Here is a 24,523-nt window from a genome sequence, read left to right as displayed (position 1 = left end):
GACCTAGTAATCGCTAGCGCTGGCAGACGCATGTTAATGACTGAGGATCAGATCACCACGACAGCATCAGCAGGATCACAAGAGCAATCTCTTTCCAGCACAAGTAAGTCCGATGTCCGTTTCCCCACAACGACTGCTCCTTTTGACGTAAAACGGTAGAAATATACCGTGCCATTCGGTTGTTTGGTTGTTTTGCTTTAAACAAACAGTAAATTAGATTTAAGACCGTGGAAAATCTAATTACCTAAATCCGTGCTGATCCGTCTGTCTGTTCCAAGGTTAGCAGACACTCATGTGTCTCAGGCTCAGCCAGCCAGGCCAATCATATACCATTCATATGATTATTTCATCGGTAAAGGTTATTTATGATTATTAGTTTAAGTAATTTCCTTTAATATGAGATCCAAATCTTTATTTTTTTCCCAAGCTTTCACTTTACTCAAAAACAAAATGTGTTCAAAGGTGTACGATGCTGTCTTTTACTACTGTTGTTGTTTGATCAAAAGTTGTTTGAGAACTCAAAGGTCAGAGGTCAAAGGTGAGTCTGTTCAGAGCGGCTAGACCAGATACAGAAGCTAATCCTCTCCATCCCTTGAGAGCCCTCTGCATATAGACACTACAGCTTGACTCACCAAAGTTTAACACCTTGTTCAAGCTCTGTGTACAATGCTCCTGCACAACCTGCTGATCAACTTCAAACTGTTTACTGTTCAGTACAGAACTAGTCCTTTATGAGCACTGTTTGTACGGTTAACCACTGAACTATAGCAGAATTAGTCAGCGTGACTGTTTCTGTGGCTCGGACTCTTTCAGTGAGCTTTTGTACTGGACGCAGTCTACTGTATCATGGCTGAATTGACAATTGCGTATTTGAAGCTTCAATGCTTAAAGCTACTAGAGCTGCGACGATTAATCGATTAGTTGTTGACGATTACATTTATTTTGATAATCGATTTGAGTATTTTTTAAGAAAAAAAAAATCTAAATTCTCCGATTCCAGCTTCTTAAATGTGAATATGTTCTGGTTTCTTTACTCCTCTATGACAGTAAACTGAATATCTTTGAGTTGTGGGAAAAAAAACAAGACATCTGAGGACGTCATCTTGGGCTTTGGGAAACACTGATCAACGTTTTTCACCATTTTCGGACATTTTATAGACCAAACAACGAATCGAATAATCGAGAAATAATCAACAGATTGATCAACAATAAAAATAATCGTTAGTTGCAGACCTAAAAGCTACTTATTTTGCCAGAGATACTGATGATTCAGTCAACTCAGCTTGAGGATTTGGTGATTTGGTGGATCTTGGCTTTTTGCAACCAGAAGTGACACAAGAGGGGTGGAGCTAAGTACAACCGAGCGCTGAATAAGACATTTCTAGGAGACCAAAGTGTTATAATTAACTTTCACCAACTGAAAACACACTGTGAAAGGGTTAAAGCTTTAAGATGAAAACACAGACAACTCCCAGACCGGACAACGCCGTGATAGAGACCCGTCGATCACAAGGTAGCCACGCCCTAAAGCATCCCCTGCTTTATGGTCTATTTGACTCTAAATGGGACCATCATCTACTAAATGAACATCATGCTGTATTGAAGAAGACTTGAAACTAGCGATTGAGACCATAAACTCATGTTTACAATGTTTACTGAGGTAATAAATCAAGTGAGAAGTAGGCTCATTTTCTCATAGACTTCTATACAATCAGACTTCTTTTTGCAACCAGAGGAGTCGCCCCCTGCTGGCTGTTAGAAAGAATGCAAGTTTAAGACACTTCAGCATTGGCTTCACTTTTGAGGTTGCCCTCTGGCCCAGACCAAACACACACAAAAGAAAATCTTTGTATAAAGATTACTCTCCAGAAAGAGGGTGACAAAAGCCTGATCATTTATTTACAGTCGCACTAGAATAACACACCAGATGAACTCAACTCCATTCATGCTCCGGGAACAGTTTACTCTAGGATATTGACACGCAATCACCCGACCGCTCGCCGTTATTCAGAGAGTGCGACTGTATCGAAGGCTTGTGAAAAGCACTTCAGTGCATAAAAACCTGAGTGGTTTGAAAAAGTGCAGCTTTCCTCGTCTGCGACCGCCGAGAGCAAATAGCAGGCTGCACGTTTAGCCAAGAGTGAGCGTCACACCATCTCAATGAGCAGCTTGAAATTCATAACACTACTGAAAACACAACCAATAAACACATGTCCAATACCCTCCTCGTGCAACAGCCGGACCACCACTGGATGAAATATTGACAGTGATGGATGGAAAGTCGTCCTTCCTCTCTACCGCCCAGCAAGACGGCCTCTCAGGGGTGCATATTGTCTCATCACTCACATCCATATGCACGTATACAATGTGGAGGCGTACACACACACACCCTCCCGCTCTGACAGGCTACTAAAGATAGTGTGTGTGTGTTACTCTTAAGACTGTCATTCCTCTCTGATAAAAGCAGAACAGGAAATTCCTTAAATGTGAAATATGTCTCGTTTTAAAACGCAGATGTGATCTGAAGGGAAAGACAGGAAGTGGAGAGTGTGTGCATGTGTTTGTGTGTTTTACAGCAGGAGAAGGGGGGAGGGCGTGTGGAGGGGGATTGATGCTACGACTGTGGGGGAATTCAGGGGTGAGAACGCAGTCAACTGTTTTTATGGACTTAAATAAATTCGCGCCGGTCTGAGGGCGTGTGTGTGTGTGTATATCACGGCGTTTATATCAACTCCCTGCCAGGCTGTATGTATGTGCGTGAACGCTCCGGCTCGCGTGTGCCCGGCTTTACACTAACCACAGGGTGTAGCCGTGGGCTTTGAAGTCGTCCATGCACCCTGGGCTGAACTGAAACACAAGCTACTGTACAAGATTGCCATATTACTCCATGGAAAAAAATCACAACATGCTTGTTACTCACGGGGGAACACAGAGCCTCTCTATTCCCCGGGTAAAACTGCACTGGGTAGAAAAACAGCACAGAAGGGCTCAGTGTAGGGCTGCAGCTAACAAGCATTTCCATTTTTCATTAATAGATTTAGTGTATAAAATGGGAGGAAATAGCCTGACCAGCACACCCAAACCCAAACATATTCAAGAAATGCGTATTAGCAGCGTTTCCGTCAACTGTTTTGGAGCAAATAAACTTGGCTACAGCGTAGTTGGCGCTATAGGCTACGCATGGCTGTAATCTGCCAGTAAACAAAGTAGAAGAAGACGTTGCAAACCGGAAACAAGTCGCCTTGGCCGATCTACAAGAGAAAAAATGGAGAGAGGTCTTCAGGAATTTGTTTCAATTTGGACAAATTGTAATTGTTCTTTCATGTCAGCTAGTGTTGCCCATGTTTCATGTTGTCCGGAGACAAAGATGGATGGACTTGGACTTGGACTTATATAGCGCTTTTCTAGTCTTCCGACCACTCAAAGCGCTTTACACTACATGTCAGTATTCACCCATTCATACACTGATGGCAGAGGCTACTAAGGTGCCAACTTTGCCCATCAGGATTTAATCTAAATACTCATTCACACACCGATGGCTATGCCTCCGGGAGCAATTTTGGGGTTAAGTGTCTTGCTCAAGGACACATCGACATGTGACCCGGAGCAGCCGGGGATCGAACCACCGACCTTTCCGATTGGTGGACAACCTGCTCTACCCTCTGAGCCACAGACGCCCTAAAGACAATATAATCCAGAAAGACGCAACAGCAGAAACAGCTGATCAGTCATGTCAGTTAAATGTTCGCTATTCCAGAAATTATTAGGCGTTTCCATAATCCATTTAGTGCATCAACTCTTTTTCTATAAAAGCAAAAAACACCTCAAGCGAGCATAAAAACTTCTTTTCGCAAATTGAGGAGGTTTTCTAATGCGATACTTCAAAATGCGCATAAAAATATGTGAATGGAAACATGGTTAATGACAAAATTAATTTATTATCAAGATTTGTCATCATAGTAGAACATGGGTTTCAAAATATAACAAAATATAAATTTGAATTGTGAGTTATGCTGTGGGTTACGACTTGAGCCCTGTTGTTTTTGCATGTTTTGGCAAATTGGCATCATTAATAATATGCCGAATTATCTATCCGCAGTTCCTGTTTGTAATGCACCCATGGCTGTACGGACAACTATCACTGGTTAACTTTGTAACTTAAAAACACTATGTTTCCCAAGCAAGTTCTGGAGTTATAAGTAGCCTCTTTTGTCTATGGTTTCTAAGCGAATTTTTGACATTATTTGCTGCAATCGGTCAGGATGTAAATCACCAGTTTCATCACGATACGATATTATATGGATGCTTTGGAAAACCGATATGATATTTGCTGATTTCAAAAAGTCTTTTTCACTGGGCTCTGTAGGAAGGAGGTGCGCTTGGGTAGAAATGGTGACACAGACTTGCCATGGGAATTTCAAAATAAAATCTCAAAGATGATATGTATTGGTTTTCACTTTGAATTGATCATATTGGATTATTGAATCTATTGTTATACCCTTAGCAATCGGGCGCTAATGGTCCACTTTAATTGCTAAACTAAACTAAAATCAGCATGCACCGAACCCTTTCACCTCATGCAGCATGTATCTTTGCCCTCCCATGCCTCCCCCTTACAGTCCAAAAAACCTCTGTTGAAGAACGTGGGCCTCAGGTGCTCACTCTCTAATTTAGAAGCTCCATCTTGCTCTTCAGTTTAGATCATATTATCCTCGTCTGTACCTGCGGGGTGTCTGAATGCAGCAAAGCAAACAAATAATTCATAAAAAGTCAGAGATGATACACTCACGCCTACAAAGTGCACAGAGACGGTGCGCCAAATGAAAATGAGAATAAAATGATGCATCCAAAGTGCTAAAACAGTAATTGGCTTCTGTTGGTGTCTGAGTGTTTCTCTCTTCAGCGGATCATTTAAAGGGCAGGTTACCACCGGCGAGGTAAGGTCTGTAATTTGTAGCAAGGATGTCCCCGTTTCTGAGCAATTTCCTGTTGATGGGAGTTCCAAACCTCGCCGTCCGCATGCCATCTGCTCTAAATTAGCACCTGCGCGGGGAGCACTGAGATCTGGGCACCAGTGGTCAGACGCTGGGGTTTGGAGTCATGACGCTCCAGCGAGAGATCAGCTTAATGAAAACAGTCCCTAGTTGGCTAGAAGGTGAAAAGTCGATCCAGGAAGAGGAGCTGTCGTTAAGATGGAAGTTTTGAAAACAAAATAAATGACTTCCAGCACAGAGAGGCACAGCTCTGGCTTTATGTGAGGAAGAATAAGCGATGACACGGGGCTATTAGCGAGGCTCTTGGTTAATTAAATACTATTTAAGTCCAGATGTTTCTCCAGAGAGAAGTGTGAGAAGCAGCCCTGTTGAGTTGCTGTAGTGTTCAGGCTTTAGAGGAGAGAGGACACACGTGTCACTGAGACGGAGTTAAGAGCGGAAGTTTCTGGAAGTCATCAGGGACGAGCAGGGAGGAGGAGGAGGAGGGTTGGTGGAAGCTGCACGGGACTTTGGATGTCACAACTCGCATGCACACACGGCCACACACTTCGCGATATCCATTCAAATATAGCAAAATGAACCCGCGCGCATAAACAAAATACCACTCGGCGACCCACATCTTGGCCCGGCACGCAAACACGCAGCTCCGTCCTGCCAAAGTGTAAACACCAATAAATGACAAAACAAACACAGACAAATGCATCCCAGAGTTGGAGTCAACAGCTGTCAAGTCTTATGGGGCAACTCTGTCATTCAGGCCAGGCATGGGAAACCGCCCCGTCAGTAAAGCGTCCAAAACAAGCAAGCCCGCTCTACTTTCCCTCCTCCTCCCGTCTCCCGAAAAAGAATGAGTCATGGTAGGAGGCTCGGGAATAGACATGATTTTGATTTTTGGCTGCTCTGAATGGGGGAATACTGCGAGCACAACCCTCATGAGAAACGAGCAACAATGTGTTATGTTTTTTGAAATTGAAAAACAAATTTTCAACTGCTCCTAAAGGACCGTAACAAATAGTATTAGCCCTAACACTTTTGGAAACAACAATTTTTTCCACCATTCCAAGCAGCTATTGATTTCCGTTCATTTCTGCACCATACTAAATTCATTATTCTGACGGAGCTCTTTGACTTACCAAAGAGAAATTATGTTAAAGAGGACCTATTATGCTTTTCCTCTCTGCTTTAGTGTGTTATATAGTTTTTTGTGCATGTAAAAGGTCTGCAAAGTTACAAAGCCCAAAGTCCACGCCAAAGGGTGAAACACTGCTGCTGAACTTCCTGAAACGCCTCGCTTGAAGTCCCGCCTTTTTCTTCTGTAACGTGGTGATGTCACCAAGTAACACATTTGCATAATAGCTGCTTAGCGGCTTTTTACAATCTTTTACTTTAAGAAATGTCAGTTATATATATACACACATGCTCGTGAGGAAACAGCTACTATTAAGACAGCTACTGATTTACAGTAGTTAAATCTTAGATGTAAATTGATTTATAATATCCTATACATAACAAGACTCGGTCCAAACCGAGTATATGTCTGGACCGTGTACTGTGAATTTGTGGCTAAATTGATACACTAATAGTCAGTGGTCATGTCTATAATGTTAAATCCACCAGGTCCAGCGCTAGGGGACGCGCTACTCAACTCAACTGGCCGCTCAAGCGGTGACGTACCCTATCGTTGAATGCACCCGATTGGTCCCTCATTTCTGCTCGCCATTTCAAACAGGAAACATTATGGATGGACAGCAGCAGCGGGATGGTTCCTCCTAAATTTCCAGTTAGTAGCACACCATGATGGGACTTGACAGTAGCAATATCAGCTCTCAAATGTCCACCCAGAGGCTCGAGGCTTAGACACTGTTTCAACAAATATGCACACTCCCTCACACATAAACGACGATGATTTAAATTCCAGTTTGACTTTTAGAGTCTGACAATTCATTTTCATTGTGCATAGAAATGAATAGAAAACAGTGGCTGCTTGGAATCACAGGAATTACACATCTGAAACCGTAGAACTGTGCAGCATGTATTTTGAGCAATTTGAAATTGACAAGATAAAACTTGCAAAAAAACACCGGTACGGTCCTTTAAAAAGGAACTACGACGACTCAGACGAGCAATAAAAAGCATCAAGCGCCAAAGAGACCGGTAAAATTGACAGCTGAGTGATAATGTAGTACATAACTATTCAATCACCTCAAACAGACTGGCTTTTAAACTGCGTTGTAACAGCAAACACAATGTGCAATAACCTCCGCATCTTTCCTCCGTCGACAGGAAGCATCTCGGCAACGCTTTCACCTTCAGGTACTCTAAGTGCAGGCTATTAGTGTAAGTGATACAGCAATATTGTGGTTAGAGTGAGAGGAGAGCCTGGATGGCATGCAGTGGGGGGGGGGAGGCAATAATATGAGCAGGAAGATGCGGGAGGCTGGGAGGGGAGGGGAATCTCTTGCCAGTTTCCATTAACAAAAGAGGAAGGAGTGAAGAAAGAAGAGTTATTTAAGAGCAGAGCATCCCAGGTATAATGCACTGACACGGGGTTTGGTGTAGCGAAGCGATAATGACTTCATGCACTTGAGGGACTCAAGGGTGAGGTCATTCTTCATTAACTGACTCGACATTTACATGCTTGGAGCCAACTGCAGCTCAGGATGTGTCTGTCTGATTACTGCTGTGGCCATTATGTCCCATAATAAAGAATGAAAGATCGTGCCCAGCGAGTGTGTATTTGTCAGGATCATTGTCTAATGCCAAATGTATTGCTTCCGGCGAGAGATTAAATCACGACTTTGCTTATTTCTTCTTCGTAGATAGGCTCAAAATGGGGGAACATAATGGTTTAATCCAGTCAATATGTGTGGGCTACAGGTTTCTGTGGGGGTTCTGGAGGCTGCTGTTATTGCCACGGCGATAGCGCTTTGTTTCCATGACACTGAGATGAGTCACTATGGCTACGGCTCCATCGGGGAAACAAAGTTAAATGAAAGAGGAAGACCCAGCGGCTGCGATGGCGACGAGAGCGTTATTGGCAGAGAGGTGATGTAGTGGGAAATAAAATTAAAAAAGTAAACGATGTAGTCACTGATAAACGCTTTAAAAAAGCAGTTCATCTTTTTATAGGAAGCGGTTTTTATTAAGTTGCATGAATCTGGTGCCTCTGAAGTCTGACTTCGGAAGAGAAACACAAAGCATTAAAGGGATAGTTCAGGTGTTTTGAGGTGGGGTTGTATGAGGTATTTATCCATAGTCAGTGTATCACCTACAGTAGATGACGGACGGCACGCCTCCCAGTTTGGAGAAGCAGACAGGAGTTACCGCATGGGAGCAAAGCAATGTATCCATCTATGCTCTCGCCAAAGCCACCAGAATCCATTGAAAATTGGGAACTAACCAAAGTCACATAATAACACAAACAAACTAACCGATCGAGGCAGCGTTCGACCAGCATCTCCTGTGTTCTGCGAGGTAAAATTACTGTTTTTTTTCAATGGAGTTTGGTTGATTTGGCGAGAGCATAAATGACGGCTTTGGTTCCCTGTTGGAATCAAAGACAGTATAATTGTCTGACAGCAAGGAAAAGCGGTGAAAATACTAGCGTACACTAGAACTGAGATTGATTTTTTTTAGGTGGGCCTTTCTTTTAGGTGGCTAAAATAGGTTTTGATGCTGCCCCCGTCCACAGCAGTACATTGCTTTGCTCCCATGCGGTAACTCCTGTCTGTTTCTCCAAACTTCTGACCGTCATCTACCGTATGTAATATACCGACTATGGATAAGTACTTCATACAACCCCACTTCAAAACACCCGATCTATCCCTTTAATAGCAAGGGACTGCAATGTGGATGTGATCAACTGGTATTAAATCCAGTTACATGAATGAAGACTACTGAAATATAAAACTATGCAAGGCCAAGATTTCACAGTCCTCACAACACAAAACTTGACAATTCAAGAAGAAGTCACAAAAACAATTCCAGATGAGACAGATTCCCAGCTGACTAATCAATGAATCACTAAGTGCCTGCAGAAGGACTGAACTAAACCATATAGACAGCTGGAGACAGTCAAATAATAGAGAATGAAGGGAAAAGGAGAGGTGAAATCAAAAGTTCAGAGTTAGAAACCTTTTTTGCCTCAAATTGAGCGGAGTCATTTGTTATTCATGATGACACAGCCAGAGTGACAGAAAAACAAACTGAACCCGAGCGAAGGTAAGTCCATCCATCAGAAAAGGGGACACCTAGCAGTGCTTGTGTCAGTGCATCATCAGCATTCAGGTCGCCGCCATCACCTGCTCTGCAGACAGCGTGACATCGTCTGCAATGCCACGGACTTGAGTGTCACTTTGGCTTTAACCCACAGAACCAAAACACAAAATAGAGCCACATGCAGACACAGTCCCATGCAGACCGAGTGATGCAGCACAGGCTGAACCAGACGGAGCTTTCGTGTTTTCATTACTCAGATGTGGACGCAGATTACAGCGTCTTGAATCTGAAGCTCCGTCCCGTTGTGGTTTAGATCACAACCGGTTCACATGTCTGCTGACGGGAATGCAGGAAATAGCTGGGCTTGAGAACGTACGAGCTACTGCAGATAAAATGGGTTCCCCGTCTCCTGGTTTGAAACGAGCTGCGCTGAATTAGTGGTGAGGACATGGGAGATAAAGGCCGGAGGGAGTGGGACTTTATTTTCCTGTTTGCGTCAGGTCTCTGTTAAGTTTTCATTTGATCCACGATGGGAAAAGCATCCAAGTAGTGTGTGAATTTTTTGGGGGACATTTGTCACAGCTATTATCAGGGCTGTAGTGTTTTCATTCCAGACTTATTTGCACTTTTTTCATTATTGGTGATCTGTCATATTACCATTTTCTTGGACTCTGCTGTACATTGCATTCTAGAGAGCATAGATGGAAACAACCGCTTCAGTTTCCTGTCAGAAATGGCTGTCTCATGGCGAGGTAAAGCGGTGAAAATACTCTTAATTAGGCACGCACTTAAACTGGTATTGATGGATAAGTACCTCACACAACCGCATTGCAAAACACCCAAACTATTCCTTTAAGCTTCCCGACAAAGCATTTACGTTTATAATCCAATCCATTAGCCTTAAGCGGTCAGTGTGCTTAAAACAAAATGCTTGTTGGCTTCCCAAACAGCATCTGAACTACATCGTACAACTACATCTACTTCATCCATGAGAGGAGTTGTTTTACACGATATAATAGTCAAGAAATAATTGAATTCCAATGCTACAAGCTTGAAGAGGAACTTCCTGCAGTGACGGCCAAAATAAACTCTATTATGTCATCCCGGAGCCGCAAATCTGAGCACGATTCCCACACACACACACACACCAGTTGACGTGCAACCACCCAGAAAAACAAGCCTGAGAAGCGTTCCCACTCAAAGAGAGTGGGAGCTAAACTCCAACAATCCTGAAGTTCCGTGTAAATCACGTCTGCTTCATTTGATTAGCCGGAAGAGTGGCGCTTTTGAACGGCCGACGACATTGCACCGGCAGTGATTAACTCATCGGATGGGAAGCTTCTTTGACCCGTCGATGTGAGGGGTCGTGCAGAAAAAAAGGGGTCTATTATGCTAAGGTCCATTGCCCCTGGATAAAGGGGGTCTTTAGGTTCTTTCTTAGCCTTCTCTATGCATGACCCCTGTTGGTGAAAGACAAGGGAAGAGGGGGAGAAAAGGGGGTTGCAGTGTGCCTCGATTAGGGTGTAAAGGTTGCAATCAGCCTGGCAAGCCCTCAGGGCACAAGGAGCTCAGGGATTTTCCTCCCTACCCCGTAGCGCCCGCCGCGTACAGGGAGGCATCACGTGCCCCCCTGAGGTAGAAAGCAGATGGCAGCGGATTAGCATCTGAATGTGGACATGCAGATCAACGGGGGGTCTCCCTCTCCTCCTGCTTCCCCACAGGGGATAGGTGAGGTGAGGAGACGGAAGGCTCGGGAGAGACAAAATCAATAATTGGCGACCCGTGGCGCGCTGACAAAAGAACTGGCAAAAAGCTGGTGGCTTTACACAGTCGTGATTTTGCAGGAGGAACGGCTAATTACGGACTATTCTCTTGTTATTTTTGCCACAATACGGATTTCCTGTGCATATTACTTAGAAGAGTGGCGTGCAAAATCTAAATGTAATACAACACAGATACATCCCTGCAGTAGGAGATAGCAATCAGGCTCTTGTAGACATGACAGCAGCGGAGATAACATCACGGCTAATACGGAGCTTTGAAGTTCACGTCTGTGATGTTTGGACTCGTGCTACACGGCCATGCTGGTATCAACAACGAGCTGCAGCCCAGACGTCTGTTTGAGAAATGTGAGGCAGTTTAGAGGCGGAGGTAAAACACAGAGGACAGGTTTGCTGCTCCTAAGAGAACACGAAACTGCACAGATTTTACTGTATAATCTATAAAACATATACAAATAACACTGAATATAAAAGTTTATAAGGAAACCAAGGCTATAGTTGGAATGTGATATAGATGCCAGGATATATGGCATGACTTAAAGAACAGAGACTACGCATTAGGGAATGTAATTATTGCTATTTCCATGTGAAAGTTGGTGTTGAAAAGTGTTATTCCTCATTTTCCGTGCGTTGAATGTCCAGCAAAATGTGACACGCGTGTTCATTTCCGTTTGTTACATGCATACAGTCAAAATAAACATCCGTTTTCACAGGAAATTACTTAGTTAGGTTTAGGGAAAGATCGTGGTTTGGGTTAAAATAACACCAAAGTGGCGTAACATAAGTACGGAAGATACGTGACAAAAACTATTTAGTTAGGTTTACGAAAAGATCGGAGTTTGGGTTAAAATGACAACCGAAGTGGCGTAGCATAATTACAGAAACTATGTGACAAAAAGGACTTAGGTTTAGGAAAAGATCGTAGTTTGGAATAAAAAAAAAATTCGGAAGTGGCATAACTTAAGTACGACACATACGTGACAAATAAATCAACGTTGACTTCTGGTTTCACACGGGGTACGAAAAGCAGGGTGAAAGAACAGTGTTTTTTGACCCACCCATCCACACCAACCTCCTCCCTACACAGCGTTTATTGTTCTTTATACTTCTTGGTTCACTATTACGTGAATTACTGAATTAATTGATTTCGTGGGATACATACAAATTATTACAGCGCATAATTTTTTGTAGGCACAGCTACGAACGGTCTATGAGAACAGCCTGAATTATTACTAATTTTACAGTAAACTAATCAAGTTTTTTCTATTTTGTTCTCCAACCGCGCTTTTATTCCTTAAAATCTACACGTTTTCTGCTTTATAAAATGCTAAATGAAAGTAAAACAGTTCATCCATAGGGTGCCAGTTTGGTACGCATCTATAGATGAATGAAAATCTGGGCCTGTGCGCTCAGCTCTTCAGTTTGTCCCCAGTTTATCACCAGCTATTGTCAGCGTTCTAAAAGAGAGACATTCCCTCCCAAGAGGCCATTCACAAACATCTGTTGATGCTCCGAAATAAAAGACAATGGCTCCTTTTTTTTCTACCAGGATTTATGCTCTGTGATTTAACGAGGAGACCTGAGACAGTGAAGTCTCCCACCCCACCGCAGTGCCTTGGGGATACATGCATCAACTGTGTTTCTGCCATTGACTCCACATGGTTGGTCCATTAAACGCTGCAAGAGGAATGAATGTAAAAATGGGGACAAACAAACAAGGAAAGTCCCTTCTCTAACCGTCTGAGGTGGGGTCAAAGGTTGCGTCCCGATCAGGGGATTCCCAGGTGAAAAGGAGAATAAAGGACCGGAAGAGCAAGTGAAGGGAACACGATGGAGAAAAGGGGAACGCTATTTTCTCCTGCCTGTATCCTCGTACTACAGAGCGAGGTAGAGCAACAACTGAGGGGTCTCTACACACTGGTACTCAAAGGGGTCATTCCTTTGAGGGGCTGGTTTCCATGGCAGGGGTTGCCGTGGTGAGGGGGGCCCTTGATGGTCCCAATGGGGGCAGTAGGCACAGTCGACACTTGAAAACAACACAGACAGTGCAGATAGGAAGATACTTTTGAATGCGAAACCCACTACAGTATAGTATGAGAGTGCAAGAAGCACTTATGCATTTCATCTATTAGGGGTTCAAAAGCCCAGAAAGGGTGCAAATAAATATATACATACATTTGCATAAAGCAGCATATTTGCCCACTCCCAATGCTTTTAGTACATTTTGAACAGATACAAAATCTGCGTTTAATCACGATTAAATATTTGTATCGATTGTCAGCCCCATTAAAAATGTTAACAACTCCGCAAACCCTTAGTGGATAGTTTATTGGTGGATTTGAACTAAATTACATCCTCCATCTCTCTTCATCTTCGTCTGCCTGTTACATATCTAAGAGAGGAAGTTGGATTTGCTGGTAAGTCCCTCTTCAGACATATCCCAGTGGCGGTCACAGTCAAAAAAAACTTCCTGGAAGCCGGCCAGGAGGTCCGCTACACACACTCAGCTGCTGTGTTCCTGCAGTCCAGTTAAAAACAGACTTACAGGAACGTGATGTACCATCAATGTCCATCTGTTTCTACGTTTCACACTGGCTTTACAGAGCTGCAGTGTGTGAAGTTCCTATGAATCGGTGGGAGTGGGGGTTCTTTCCATTCATCCAGAAATACGGCCCTGACGAGCAGATGCACGCAGGAACGGAACGGAACGGAGATGGACACAGTAAAAGAGATGTTCTGGTTTCGTTTAGGAAGCTCCAGGCCCTGAATCCTTGGAGACTTATTTCCATGACATTAAATTCCTTAATGGATCAACTGAAAAACACAAAAAAAAAAATTCATAAAAAGCATAAAGAAACCTGACTCTATGCATTGTCGAACAATACTTCCAACAATGAGGCTCATTGATTCCCCCAGCACACTTCACCCAATGTCTCAGGCTGCCAGTGCGCTGTTTGCAAAACGGGACGGGGAGAACACAATCTAGCTGTGTAGCTCCAACATCTGGAAACCATAAAGGCTCGGCGCTACATAGCTTACGCTAGGCTAACAGGAGGTCCCTGGCCCATTCAGGAAGACGCTGAGGCTCATTAGTGGTTTCTTCACCACCGTTGGCCCAGGTCAAAGTCCGAAAAAACCAGACCAGTCGCCAACGTGCTGCTGCTTCTAGTACATCATTTAGGCTGCTATTAAGTCTTAAAATAGTTCTGTGTTTGATTGGACAAGTGAAAGGAAGAGTTTTCCTTCATGTAACAAAATCTTTAGCCACCTGTCGCCTTTAAACTCTTCGACCGCCAAAAACACATTGTTATCCGTCAATAAAAATGCATTTTCATTGACCGTTCCTTTACACTTTTAACTGCCAATAAAACCCTGCCAAGTGTTGGCGCGTTGTTAACATTAAAACAGATGCAGGAGGCAGCTGGCTGCATATAGAAACATCCAGAATATTATCCGGAATATGTCAACAGCCCAGTTGCCTGCATTCTCGTTTGCCAATTAGGGGGTGTGAAACCGCAGAAGTTGAAAGCTGGACTATGCGATGTCATAACCCTGCGAAGACAGAGATGTGTAAACTTCCTGCAACGGCTCCGTGTGAACATGCAGCACTTTTCTTGGAATGTGCTTTTTAAAAAAAAAGGCACTCGTCCACACAAATGGATCTAAAGAAAGAAAGCTTTCTAGAGGAGGGAAAATAAGTTTGAGGCACATGGATTTGCTGTGCTCGAGCCAAGTCGACCTGATGGTAGGCGGTATTCTTTGTCTCTCAGAAATAAACTTTCTTTCCCACTCGCAGCCTCTCATGTACAAACCCCGGCATTATCGCGCTGACCTCATGGATTAACTAACACGGTTACGACACAACAGCGGCAAGAGAATATTATAGGTGCCAATAAGTGAGGGAGTTTGCTGCCGAGAGTGTAAGAATGAGTGTCCTCTCTGTCGAGGGGCATCGGCCGTGAGGAATGAGATGTGACGCTGGCTGTCAGGGTTTGTTTGGGAGACTGGGTGCTAGTCAGCCGTGGATGGAGATGGTACAAGGGCAAGCAGGCTGGATGGATGGATGGTTAGAGAGTACCGAGGAGGTCACAGGGTGGATCTTAGCGCCGGATAAACTGGGTTTATCCAACTCAATAAACTCAACACCTGCGTCCTCGACAATGAACTTTAAAGAATCTTAATGAAGACACACAAAAGTCTGGATTTTAACAGCTGTTTCAACAACATCTGGACTGCAGATTGTAGCTTGAATGTGATGCAGGACAAAAACATTACGCTGCTTTTTCAAAGATTTTTGCACCAGATCCAACTGTTACCAGGCCATTAAATGTGCTTTATGGCTCGCTATAAGCATCATAGATGTGGGTCAGTAGGGGCCATCCTAGCTGTTGTCCGACAGCTTTCTCTGCTGATGAGTAAATGTCCATCCGTCCTCTGTAGTTACAGCATGTTGGTCTGTTCAGTCTTTGAAAGGAGCCTTTCATTCATTCATTCTTGCAAAAGCCTGTCCATCACAACCTCCTCCTTTTGTTCACTACCTCCTCCTATCCCTCACTGCCACCTCCTTTCCTACACTACATCCTCCTTTCCTTCATTGCCACCTCCTTTCCTTCACTGCCTCTTCCTTTCTCTCACTGCTTCCTCCTGTTCCTCACTACCTATACCTGTCCCTCACTGCCACCGCCTTTCCTTCACTACATCCTTCTTTCATTCAACTCCTCCCCCTTTCCTTCACTGCCTCTACCTGTCCTTCACTACCTCCTCCTTTCCTTCACTGCCTCTACCTGTCCCTCGCTGCTTCCTCCTTTCGTTCACTACCTCTGTCTTTCCTTCACTACCTTCTCCTGTCCTTTACTACCTCATCCTGTCCCTCACTACCTCCTCCTTTCCTTCACTGCATCCTCCTGTCCCTCACTATCACCTCCTTTCCTTCACTACCTCCTCCTTTTGTTCACTACCTCCTTTCATTCACTACCTCCTCCTGTCCTTCACTACCTCCTCATTCTCTACCTCCTCCTTTCCTTCACTGCCTCCTCCTTTCGTTTCACTGCCTCCTCCTTTCGTTTCACTGCCTCCTCCTTTCGTTCACTACCTCCTGCTTTCGTTCACTACCTCCTTCTTTCTTTCACTACCTCCTCCTTTCCTCCTTTCCATCGTGAGTTTTTTAGTTCCCGTTCCTTGATTTGCTCCCCATCGACAATCCTCTATGCCCATCAAAAATCCCTAATGTGTGCCAGGAAGCAGTCCGTGTGCTCCACATGCATGTCAGAGGGCCGTTTGGTTCCTCTTACGTATACTGTATGTGAATTACATTAGGTTCCTCTCACAGTCAAGACTTAAGTACTAAAAGGCACAGTTCTGCCAGCTCCCATTAGACACCTGTAGTGCAGAAGGCCTCAGACGGGAGGAGCAGCAGGGGACATGATGAGTCCTCAAACACCTGTGACTACGGCACTAGACCGCGCTGACTTCACCTACTTCCCAGAACGCACACAAAAAAAGCTCCACATCACCACTTAAATGCCTCCCATCGTGGCACGCATTAAACCGAACCTTCGCAAACGGAGTCAGACCATCAATCCGCAAACAAATCCAGAAACCGATCCAAACATTTGTTCCAATACAAATCTTTCCCAGGAGGAAGCCAATACGGCTCGTCTCGATGTCAGCGGAGCGCAGAGCGGTTCTGTGGTTTCAGGGATTTTGACGGCGCACCTAACCAGAATTGACGTTGGGAAATATACTTAGCGTTCCCGCGCGGTGCAGGGAGGCGGATTGGGTTTCCTCGTGGTCGGAAAGGCTAAATGTATGCACGTGAACACGGGAGGAGAACACCAGAATTACATTTAAAGAAGTCGTGTTTTCACAGCGAGTAAACACACAAACCCAGCCTGTTGTTGTTAACGTGATTAAGGTCATTTCAATTACTCCATCGGCGATTAGACACAGCCCAATCTGGCCTGACAGAGGTTATATACTATGTGTGTGGTCATATGTATATCTTTCTGCCTGTTCTTTGCATTGTATGGGAGGTTAATTGCCACCCACAAACCTCCTGGGTTTGCCTTAAATCAATAAAAGTCACTATCACACTGTAAACGGGACTGTAGTTACATTGGGAAAAGGTAGGAAGACACATTTTAAATGGCTTTTTTTCTTCATAAGACAAAAGTTTACAACGATTAATCGACGAGTTGTCGACTATCAATTTAATCGCCAACTATTTTGATAATCAATTAAATCGCTTTGAGTTATTTTTTTTAAAGAAAAATAAGTCAAAATTCTTTGATTCCAGCTTCTTAAATGTGAATATTCTCTGGTTTCTTTCCTCCTCTATGACAGTAAACTGAATATCTTTTGAGTTGTGGACAAAACAAGACATTTGAGGACGTCATCTTGGGCTTTGGGAATCAACAATCAATCAATTTTCTGACATTTTATAGACCAAGCAACTAATCGAGAATGAAACGAGTTGCAGTCCAACAAAAGTTAATGCACTCGTGCCAGTAAAACAAATCCCTATAATTAAACAAGCAAACATATTACGCTTTACTTTAACAGCGTCGTAAATTACTAAACCTCAAACCAAGAAGAAAGCTGACTGAGCTGCAAACATATACACCTGTGACATTCACCTGTCTCATTGAGTTGGAGTTCAAAACTGACCCCCCAACATGAACCAAGACAGATGTTTCATTACATATCTTCCAAACACCGGGGGTCTTACGAGACAGCATACAGGAATGTGCGAATACAGCAGTTTCGTGCCAAGCGTTAATTCCTTTTCATAAAAGGAATGTTTTCGCATCCAGACATGGGGAAATCTACGCTTCTTCCTCAACCATGTGGAGGCTGCTGATTCCACTGAAAGGAACCAGGTTTGGACCAGATCCACAGCTTTAAATGGAACATTTCTAGATCATTATCTAGGGCTGAATATGATAGAAAAGACATCAGGGTCCATTATGATAGCACTGTTAACAGAATTATTGCAACAACTAAATATGTTTGAATATGTACATCCAATGCAAAGCAATGCAACCTTTTTGCTGATGCAAGCTGGTATAATGACTGCAAAGGGCAACTGGCTGTGTGCAGCAAAGATGCCCAACTACAAGCTGGGCTACTCCCATATCCACAAAGGTCCAAGGGCAAAAACATGATGCCAAAATACATGCATATGGTTCAAATGATTATTATTATGATGTTATTATGATTATTAGGTGAGTGTGCTCTGCTGTGCTGCAGTGAGGAGCCGGTTTCAGCACCATACAGGCGTGGACCAGAACAAAAGGAGCAGGGTGCTGCTGCAGAGGATGGAGGCGTACCATAAGGACGCAGCAGGACAAGCGACAAAACACCGCGAATAAAACACATTTCCTCCACATGCACAAAACGCGCTTTCTTTCCCTGCAAGTTACAAACTCCATTGCATCATTTCAGACCTCTAAAAAAAAAAAAAATCACGCAGAAGTGCACACAGCTGAGGATTAGTGCACAACAATGCCATCACTTTTTTTAAAGTAACTTTCACAGCACTAAAACACATTTATCCTGAGCTATTTGAACGCTTAATTCGCCTTTAAATGATGAACAAAGAGCTGGAGCTCTTACCTGGAGGTTCAGGCTGCTGAGCGGCACTAATACCCGTGTGTGTGTGCGTGTGTGAGGAGAGCCGGAGTGACAATGAGAGCGGAACGGGACGCGGCCCTCTGATCCCTCCCCATCGCTACCGTAAATGCAGCAGTGCAGGCGCAACGGGATTTCTGTTCTGACAAGGCAATCCTTCTACTTTGTGATGCCATTCGTGCCACATTTTTGGGGGTGCAAAATGCATGCATGCAGTTGGTCAACACTGACATGAAGACAGATGGGAATACACCCATCGGGTGCAAAAAGGCAGTGAAATGTCATTGTTTAGAGGGCTTCTGCACCATAAAAAGGGGGGAGTCTGCAGTGGAAGCTGGAGCACTGTTGGGTGTGGCTGTTGCTGAGGAGACATGGAGAGAGGAGGGGATGAGGAGGAGGATGTGATGCCAAGGGGAGAGTGGGGAAGGAGGGTAAAGATGGAGGATGGAGAGGAGGATGCATCAGTGAGCAGTAGCTGCACTTCTGTACCCCCCAGGTGAGGCGTGGTGGGAATGCTGTTTGCCTTCCTCAACCGGCACAGGTTTTTGGGGGGAATTTGAGCATCAGAGTCAGACATATACATCACAAGAACCACAAGGATGCAAATACATGGTAATGCAATTCAACTGGTGTATCCATTCAAAGATATTGGTATCATAAAGTGTACAATTTAATCCATAAAACTACAAAAAGGTGCTTTAAATCATGGAGTCACATTCAACAGTCTGCTGTTTTTGTGCTGCAATGGAATCAACTGGCCATTTGTCATTTCTCTGCCAGCCTTCTCCATGCGTTTACTGCAACCTACTGGTGGAAATAAGACAATGCACAGGGGATTTACAAGTTTTTCTTCAATCCATATGTTTGAGGCATGAATATTTATTTTGATATTTTTATTTTTTTCAGATTTCTGAACATTGGATTCATTGGATATTTTCAGGATTATGCTTTTTTTGTATACTTATATCTCTTTGACAAACTATACCCGTACAAAAAAAACGTTTACTCAAGTATGCTATTAGTATAATTCTTTTAAACTTAAAATAAGAGAGTATGCCTTCAGACTACTTTTTATGTACTTATCAGAGATAAACTTAACACAATTATACTTAGCTCATGCCGACAAGTATACAGAAAAGTCTGAGTGTACTTGGTAAGTATACAGAAAAGTCTGAGTGTACTTGGTAAGTATACAGAAAAGTCTGCGTGTACTTGGTAAGTATACAGAAAAGTCTGCGTGTACTTGGTAAGTATACAGAAAAGTGTGAGTGTACTTGGCAAGTATACAGAAAAGTCCAAGTATTCTTGGCTTATACTGAAAAGTACACAGAAAGGTATAACAGTAAGTTCATTTAAGAAAACTTACAAGTATACTTGCAGTAAAAAACATTAAACTAGTAGTTTACTGAGAGTATACTTTAAAGTGTACTTTCATTCTAAAAAAAATGGGCTACAAGTATATAACTGGTGAACTAACAGCACACCTATAAATTCACTTTATAGTTGCAGTACAAAAAACAACTTAGCTAGTTGTGTACTCAAAGTTTACCACTCTTACATTTAAAGTATACTTAAAAGTATACTTTTATAAACTAAAAAGTGGGCCAATTTAGTCCAGAAAAGTGTTGAAGTTGTACACTTACAAGTATACTACTAGCACATTGATATTAGCATATTTATTACATAAAGTATACTTGGGAATATACCTAAGTTTACTTCATAAAATAAACTTGAAGTATACTTCTTTTTTGTAAGGGTATGCATGCATGTGGCTCTTGATGGAGCTCTAGCTCCCTCTAGTGGTTATATACAAGGCCTTATGAATACTGATTAGTAGAAGAACTAATGCAATACTATGCAATGCAATATTGTGTTAATAAAAGGATACAGAAATGTTTAGTTCAATATTATGTTCACTATGAATAACACTGGCCTGTTAAACAGTGTGTAGACTGTATTTATTGCACATTTACATGTATTGGACAATTTTAGTGTTGACACAAAGCCATATTAATCTCTTCTGTATAGCTACATATTGGACACACAAGCAACTAATAATACATTCATTTACAAAAATAAATTTTATCTTGAATCTGTTATTTTTCCGTGCAATACATAAATACACGACTAAGAAAACAGATAGAATTACCACCTTGCTTCGTGTCTGTCCTAAATCGCAGCGTCATTTTATTCTATTAGACACTTGTGTGAAATTATCTTAATTAGCTTATGAATTCTTGAGTTATGGGAGGTCACAGTGAAGGCGTTTCTGAGATGTCACGAGAATGGGTTGTACGTGAGGTCGCCGCGACCTCTGATCACCGAAATTGAAGCGATTCATCCTTGATTCCAAGTGGACGATTGTGCCAAATTTGGAGGCATAAAAATTGGTCGTGATTTCACCAACAATTGTGAAATATAACTCAAGTTTGAAGGTTAATAAAGCCTTTGTTGAGAAACTGTCAAGCCATCAGCGCTCTTTCTCATTTTTTTTCTCTAAATCAGCAAATTGAAATTTTCATTTGTAAGGCAATCAGGTGTTATTTTTCCTTTCTAACGTTACAAAGTCTAGCTTTAATCCCGATTGACTGATTTGACGAATTCAAGCATGATTAAACGCTGTAATACCTTCCCTGACTTTTCACAACCGCTCGTCATACGCTAACCCATTTTCAGAAAAACTGTCAACGGAAAATCTGTGCACACCATCCCACTTTCCCCCAGTGCTCCTCCACCGGGAAAACATCTATCACTTCTGGCTAACAATGGTGCGGGCAATGAGCTCTTTCATGATCTCATTGGTGCCTCCGTAGATGGGCTGAATACGGGCGTCCACAAATGCCCTGGAGAGACAGAGAGACCAGTTCAGCAACTGGTGGATGGACTGGAAAACAAACAACGTGGCATTCCTCCTTCCCATCCTGTTACACTTACTTAGCGATGGGGTATTCCCACATGTAGCCCCAGCCTCCATGGAGCTGCAGGCACTCAGTGGCCACCTTGTTCTGGAGGTCGGAGGCCCTAGAGAGAAGAAAAAAGGACATTAGCAAATGGCAGCAACATGGCCTGTTTCATAAGAAGCCGGTTCATACAGAAACACATTCTCACCAGTACTTGGCCATGGAAGCCGTGGCGGCATCCAGGCGTTTCTCAGCGTGGAGCTGAATGCAGTTATCTACGAAGGCTCGGCCCACACAGATCTCAGTCTTCAGCTCTGCCAGCTTGTGTTGCACAGTCTGTGGAGTGAAATTAGATGCAATGATATTTATTCTCCGGAAGAACAAAGTCGGATTCTATAGCCGGCGCATAAATAACTAAAAATGTATATTAGCAGGAAAAAAGGACAGAGCGGATCTCACTAGTTTTAGCAGAATAAGAACAGGTACAAAACCTAAACCTGAACTTCTGAAAATCTTGGTTGCCAGTCACAAGCTAAAACAGTAAATTATACAAAAGCAGGAACACAAGAAGACTTCTTAAAAAAAAGAAAACTTGTTATACAGACCTGTAGGTGAGCGATCGTCTTGCCGAAAGCCTTCCTCTGCATCACATAGTTCCTGGTTTCCTCAAACATGAACTCGCAGGCTGCTATAGCCACGCCAGCAATCACCAGACGCTCCTTCGCCACAAAATGATAAGATGATTTACCATCAAACTAACCGAACCGAAGCAAGTAATTGGCGACTCAGATGAGTGGAAGTATCTATGTAGTAGAACAAAGTAACTAAACAAAAAACAAACAATAATTTCCCAAATTGGGATCAATAAAGTACATCTATCTATCAATTTATCTATCTATCTAAAGTTCATAAGTTCATGGAAGAAAGAATCAGGAAAGAAAAAGTTAAAAATAAAATTTTAAATGGAAAAAGTGAATATTAATGGCTTTGACACTCTTGGTTTTATTTTAGTCTTGCTTCTATTTTGGGGATAATCATGCGCTAAGTTTTGGAATGAAGTTATGGATGTTTATTCGCAATGGACATGAGAGATAATGACATCCTAGGAAAGAGTAAGTCACACTGAACCTAAAAACTACTTTTTCCATGTTCCTTTTACCTGAGGCAGCTCGTTCATCAGGTAGTAGAAACCTTTGTTGACCTCCCCCAAGAGGGCGTCAGCTGGGAGACGCACATCCTCAAAAAACAGTTCAGCTGTGTCCTGTGAAAGACGGAGTAAAAATAGTGGCATCAGGCTTTTGCATGAAAGATTAGACGATTGATGGACACACTATCTTCCCAAGCCACTGAGCTCCGGTACCTGCGCCTTCAACCCGATCTTCTCCAACTTGCGTCCTTTCTGAAAGCCTTTCATTCCATCCTCCACCAGGAACAGACTGATGCCATGCGCCGCTGTCCTCGCCTCGCGGTCTGTCACGGCCACTACCACCACCAAGTCGGCCACCCAACCTCCTGAGATGAACACCTGCAGAGGTGAAAAGAGTTCAAGGTGACGTTGAGATGCAATGAAATGACAGATTTTGCTTTTATGACTCATTACCTTGTTGCCATTGAGGATCCAGTCGCTGCCATCCCGCTTAGCGTACGTCTTCACGCCTTGAAGATCACTGAAAAGATAAAAGATAACGGGTCATCAAAGCTACACCACGTTAGCGCTATGCAAGCTGATATTACATGTACGCTTGAGTCCTGACCTGCCTGCTCCTGGCTCCGTCATGGCGATAGCGCTGATGCATTTCCCTGCAGTCATATTGGGGACGAAGCGTTGAATCTGTTCCTTGCTACCATATTTAGAGATGTAGGGCATGATAACGTCGGAGTGCAGGGCGAAAGTCGGGCCTGTGCAGTTGCAATACATTCTGGAGGACAAAAACAAAACCTCATTAATAAAAATGTAGTGCTTGATCTCAGATATGAATAATGGTGTTTTATAATTTTAAGAACAACTCACTGCTCCTCCCACGCGACAACCGCAGAAAACAAGTCTGCTCCGATGCCACCATGCTCCTCTGGTATCATTATTCCCAGCATGCCTTGCTCTCCAGCTTTCTCCCACGCCTCCCTGCTCACCTGACCTGCCTTCTCCCACCTGGAACAAGGAAAAGCGGACCGTAGTGAGGTGGGGAAAGACTGACAATGGTTATGTAATTCATTATTTTGCATCTCTTTGTAGTCGTGTTTCCAGTGATTTTCTGTGCCTGTGCCATGCTACCACTTACTCCCTGTGATGTGGAACCACTTCCTCTTGATAGAAGCGCCGGACGCTTTGTCTGAAGATATCATGGTTCTCGTTGAAAATCCGGCGGGTCCCGATGTCCATCAGGGTCTTGGCAGTGGAGGTCTCTGGACGGGTCGGAGGGACAGGCTCCTGGTCCAAACTGTGCTGTAACCTGAGAGAAATTCAACCAATTATACTCATCTCGAAAGCCAACAAGCAGCTGATATGGAAACACATGACACATGAATTAATTTTGGTAAAGCAGAGGGGGATTATGGGAAGTGTGATATTAAGGTAAAGATGCTACCATTAGCATGAAACTAATGATTATTCTCATTATCCATTGTTCTGTTGATTTTCTCCATTAATCGTGAAATGTAAATAAAGAAAAAAATAATAATAATGAAAAAAACAAACTTAATCCCAATGTAATGTCCATTCAAATGTCTTGTTTTGTCCAACCAGCAATCAAAAACGTAAATATATTCAGGTTATTATCATCTAAGACAAAGAAAAGCAGCAAATCCTCACAGCTGGAAAATGAAAAAGTTTGGCATTGTTGCTTGAAAAATGACTAAAACGATTCTTGAAGTTACAGGCATATGCATCCATCTAATATAAATTATATATAATATATATATATATATAAAATAATATATATAATTATTAATTTATATTATATATAATATAAATGAATGATTTTATATATATATATATAAAATA

The 24,523-nt window shown here is 42.9% G+C and overlaps 2 protein-coding genes across 8 annotated transcripts in view; both read right to left on the bottom strand.

The window, feature by feature from the left end:
• The window catches only part of LOC141762923 (uncharacterized), a 62,306-nt gene extending 43,057 nt beyond the window's left edge, over positions 1-19,249 (bottom strand). For all 6 annotated transcript variants that reach the window (XM_074627088.1, XM_074627090.1, XM_074627092.1 and 3 more), the window contains exon 1: positions 18,608-19,249. The gene's annotated coding sequence lies outside the window, so the exon portion shown is untranslated. The remainder of the gene's footprint in view (positions 1-18,607) is intronic.
• Positions 19,250-19,401: 152 nt separating this feature from the next.
• Positions 19,402-23,994, bottom strand: acadl (acyl-CoA dehydrogenase long chain). 2 transcript variants are annotated; one of them, XM_074627104.1, is made up of 11 exons: positions 23,802-23,994; positions 23,534-23,671; positions 23,277-23,441; positions 23,123-23,189; positions 22,883-23,047; positions 22,682-22,783; positions 22,128-22,241; positions 21,731-21,858; positions 21,557-21,643; positions 21,376-21,465; positions 19,402-19,429 (listed from the first exon to the last, which is right to left on the bottom strand). In XM_074627104.1, the coding sequence occupies exons 1-11, from the start codon at positions 23,900-23,902 to the stop codon at positions 19,417-19,419; spliced, it is 1,170 nt and encodes a 389-aa protein (XP_074483205.1). In that variant the 5' UTR covers positions 23,903-23,994; the 3' UTR covers positions 19,402-19,416. The 2 variants fall into 2 exon arrangements, with proteins under 2 accessions (XP_074483205.1, XP_074483206.1); XM_074627105.1 differs by lacking the exon at positions 19,402-19,429 and having other exon boundaries at positions 20,559-21,465.
• Between the last annotated feature and the right edge of the window lie 529 nt (positions 23,995-24,523).

The sequence above is a fragment of the Sebastes fasciatus genome, chromosome 24, assembly GCF_043250625.1.
Source record: "Sebastes fasciatus isolate fSebFas1 chromosome 24, fSebFas1.pri, whole genome shotgun sequence".
Taxonomy (NCBI): Eukaryota; Metazoa; Chordata; class Actinopteri; order Perciformes; family Sebastidae; genus Sebastes; species Sebastes fasciatus.
The sequence above is the reverse complement of the archived record's forward strand: the minus strand, read 5'-3'. Positions and strand labels throughout refer to the sequence as shown.

Coding starts and splice junctions, on each gene's coding strand:
- acadl (XM_074627104.1), bottom strand. CDS start 23,902: ATGGACATCGGGACCCGCCGGATTTTCAACGAGAACCATGATATCTTC. Junction 23,672..23,801: donor GTGGTTCCACATCACAGGGA/GTAAGTGGTAGC, acceptor TCCTTGTTCCAG/GTGGGAGAAGGCAGGTCAGG. Junction 22,242..22,681: donor TGATGAACGAGCTGCCTCAG/GTAAAAGGAACA, acceptor TTTGTGGCGAAG/GAGCGTCTGGTGATTGCTGG.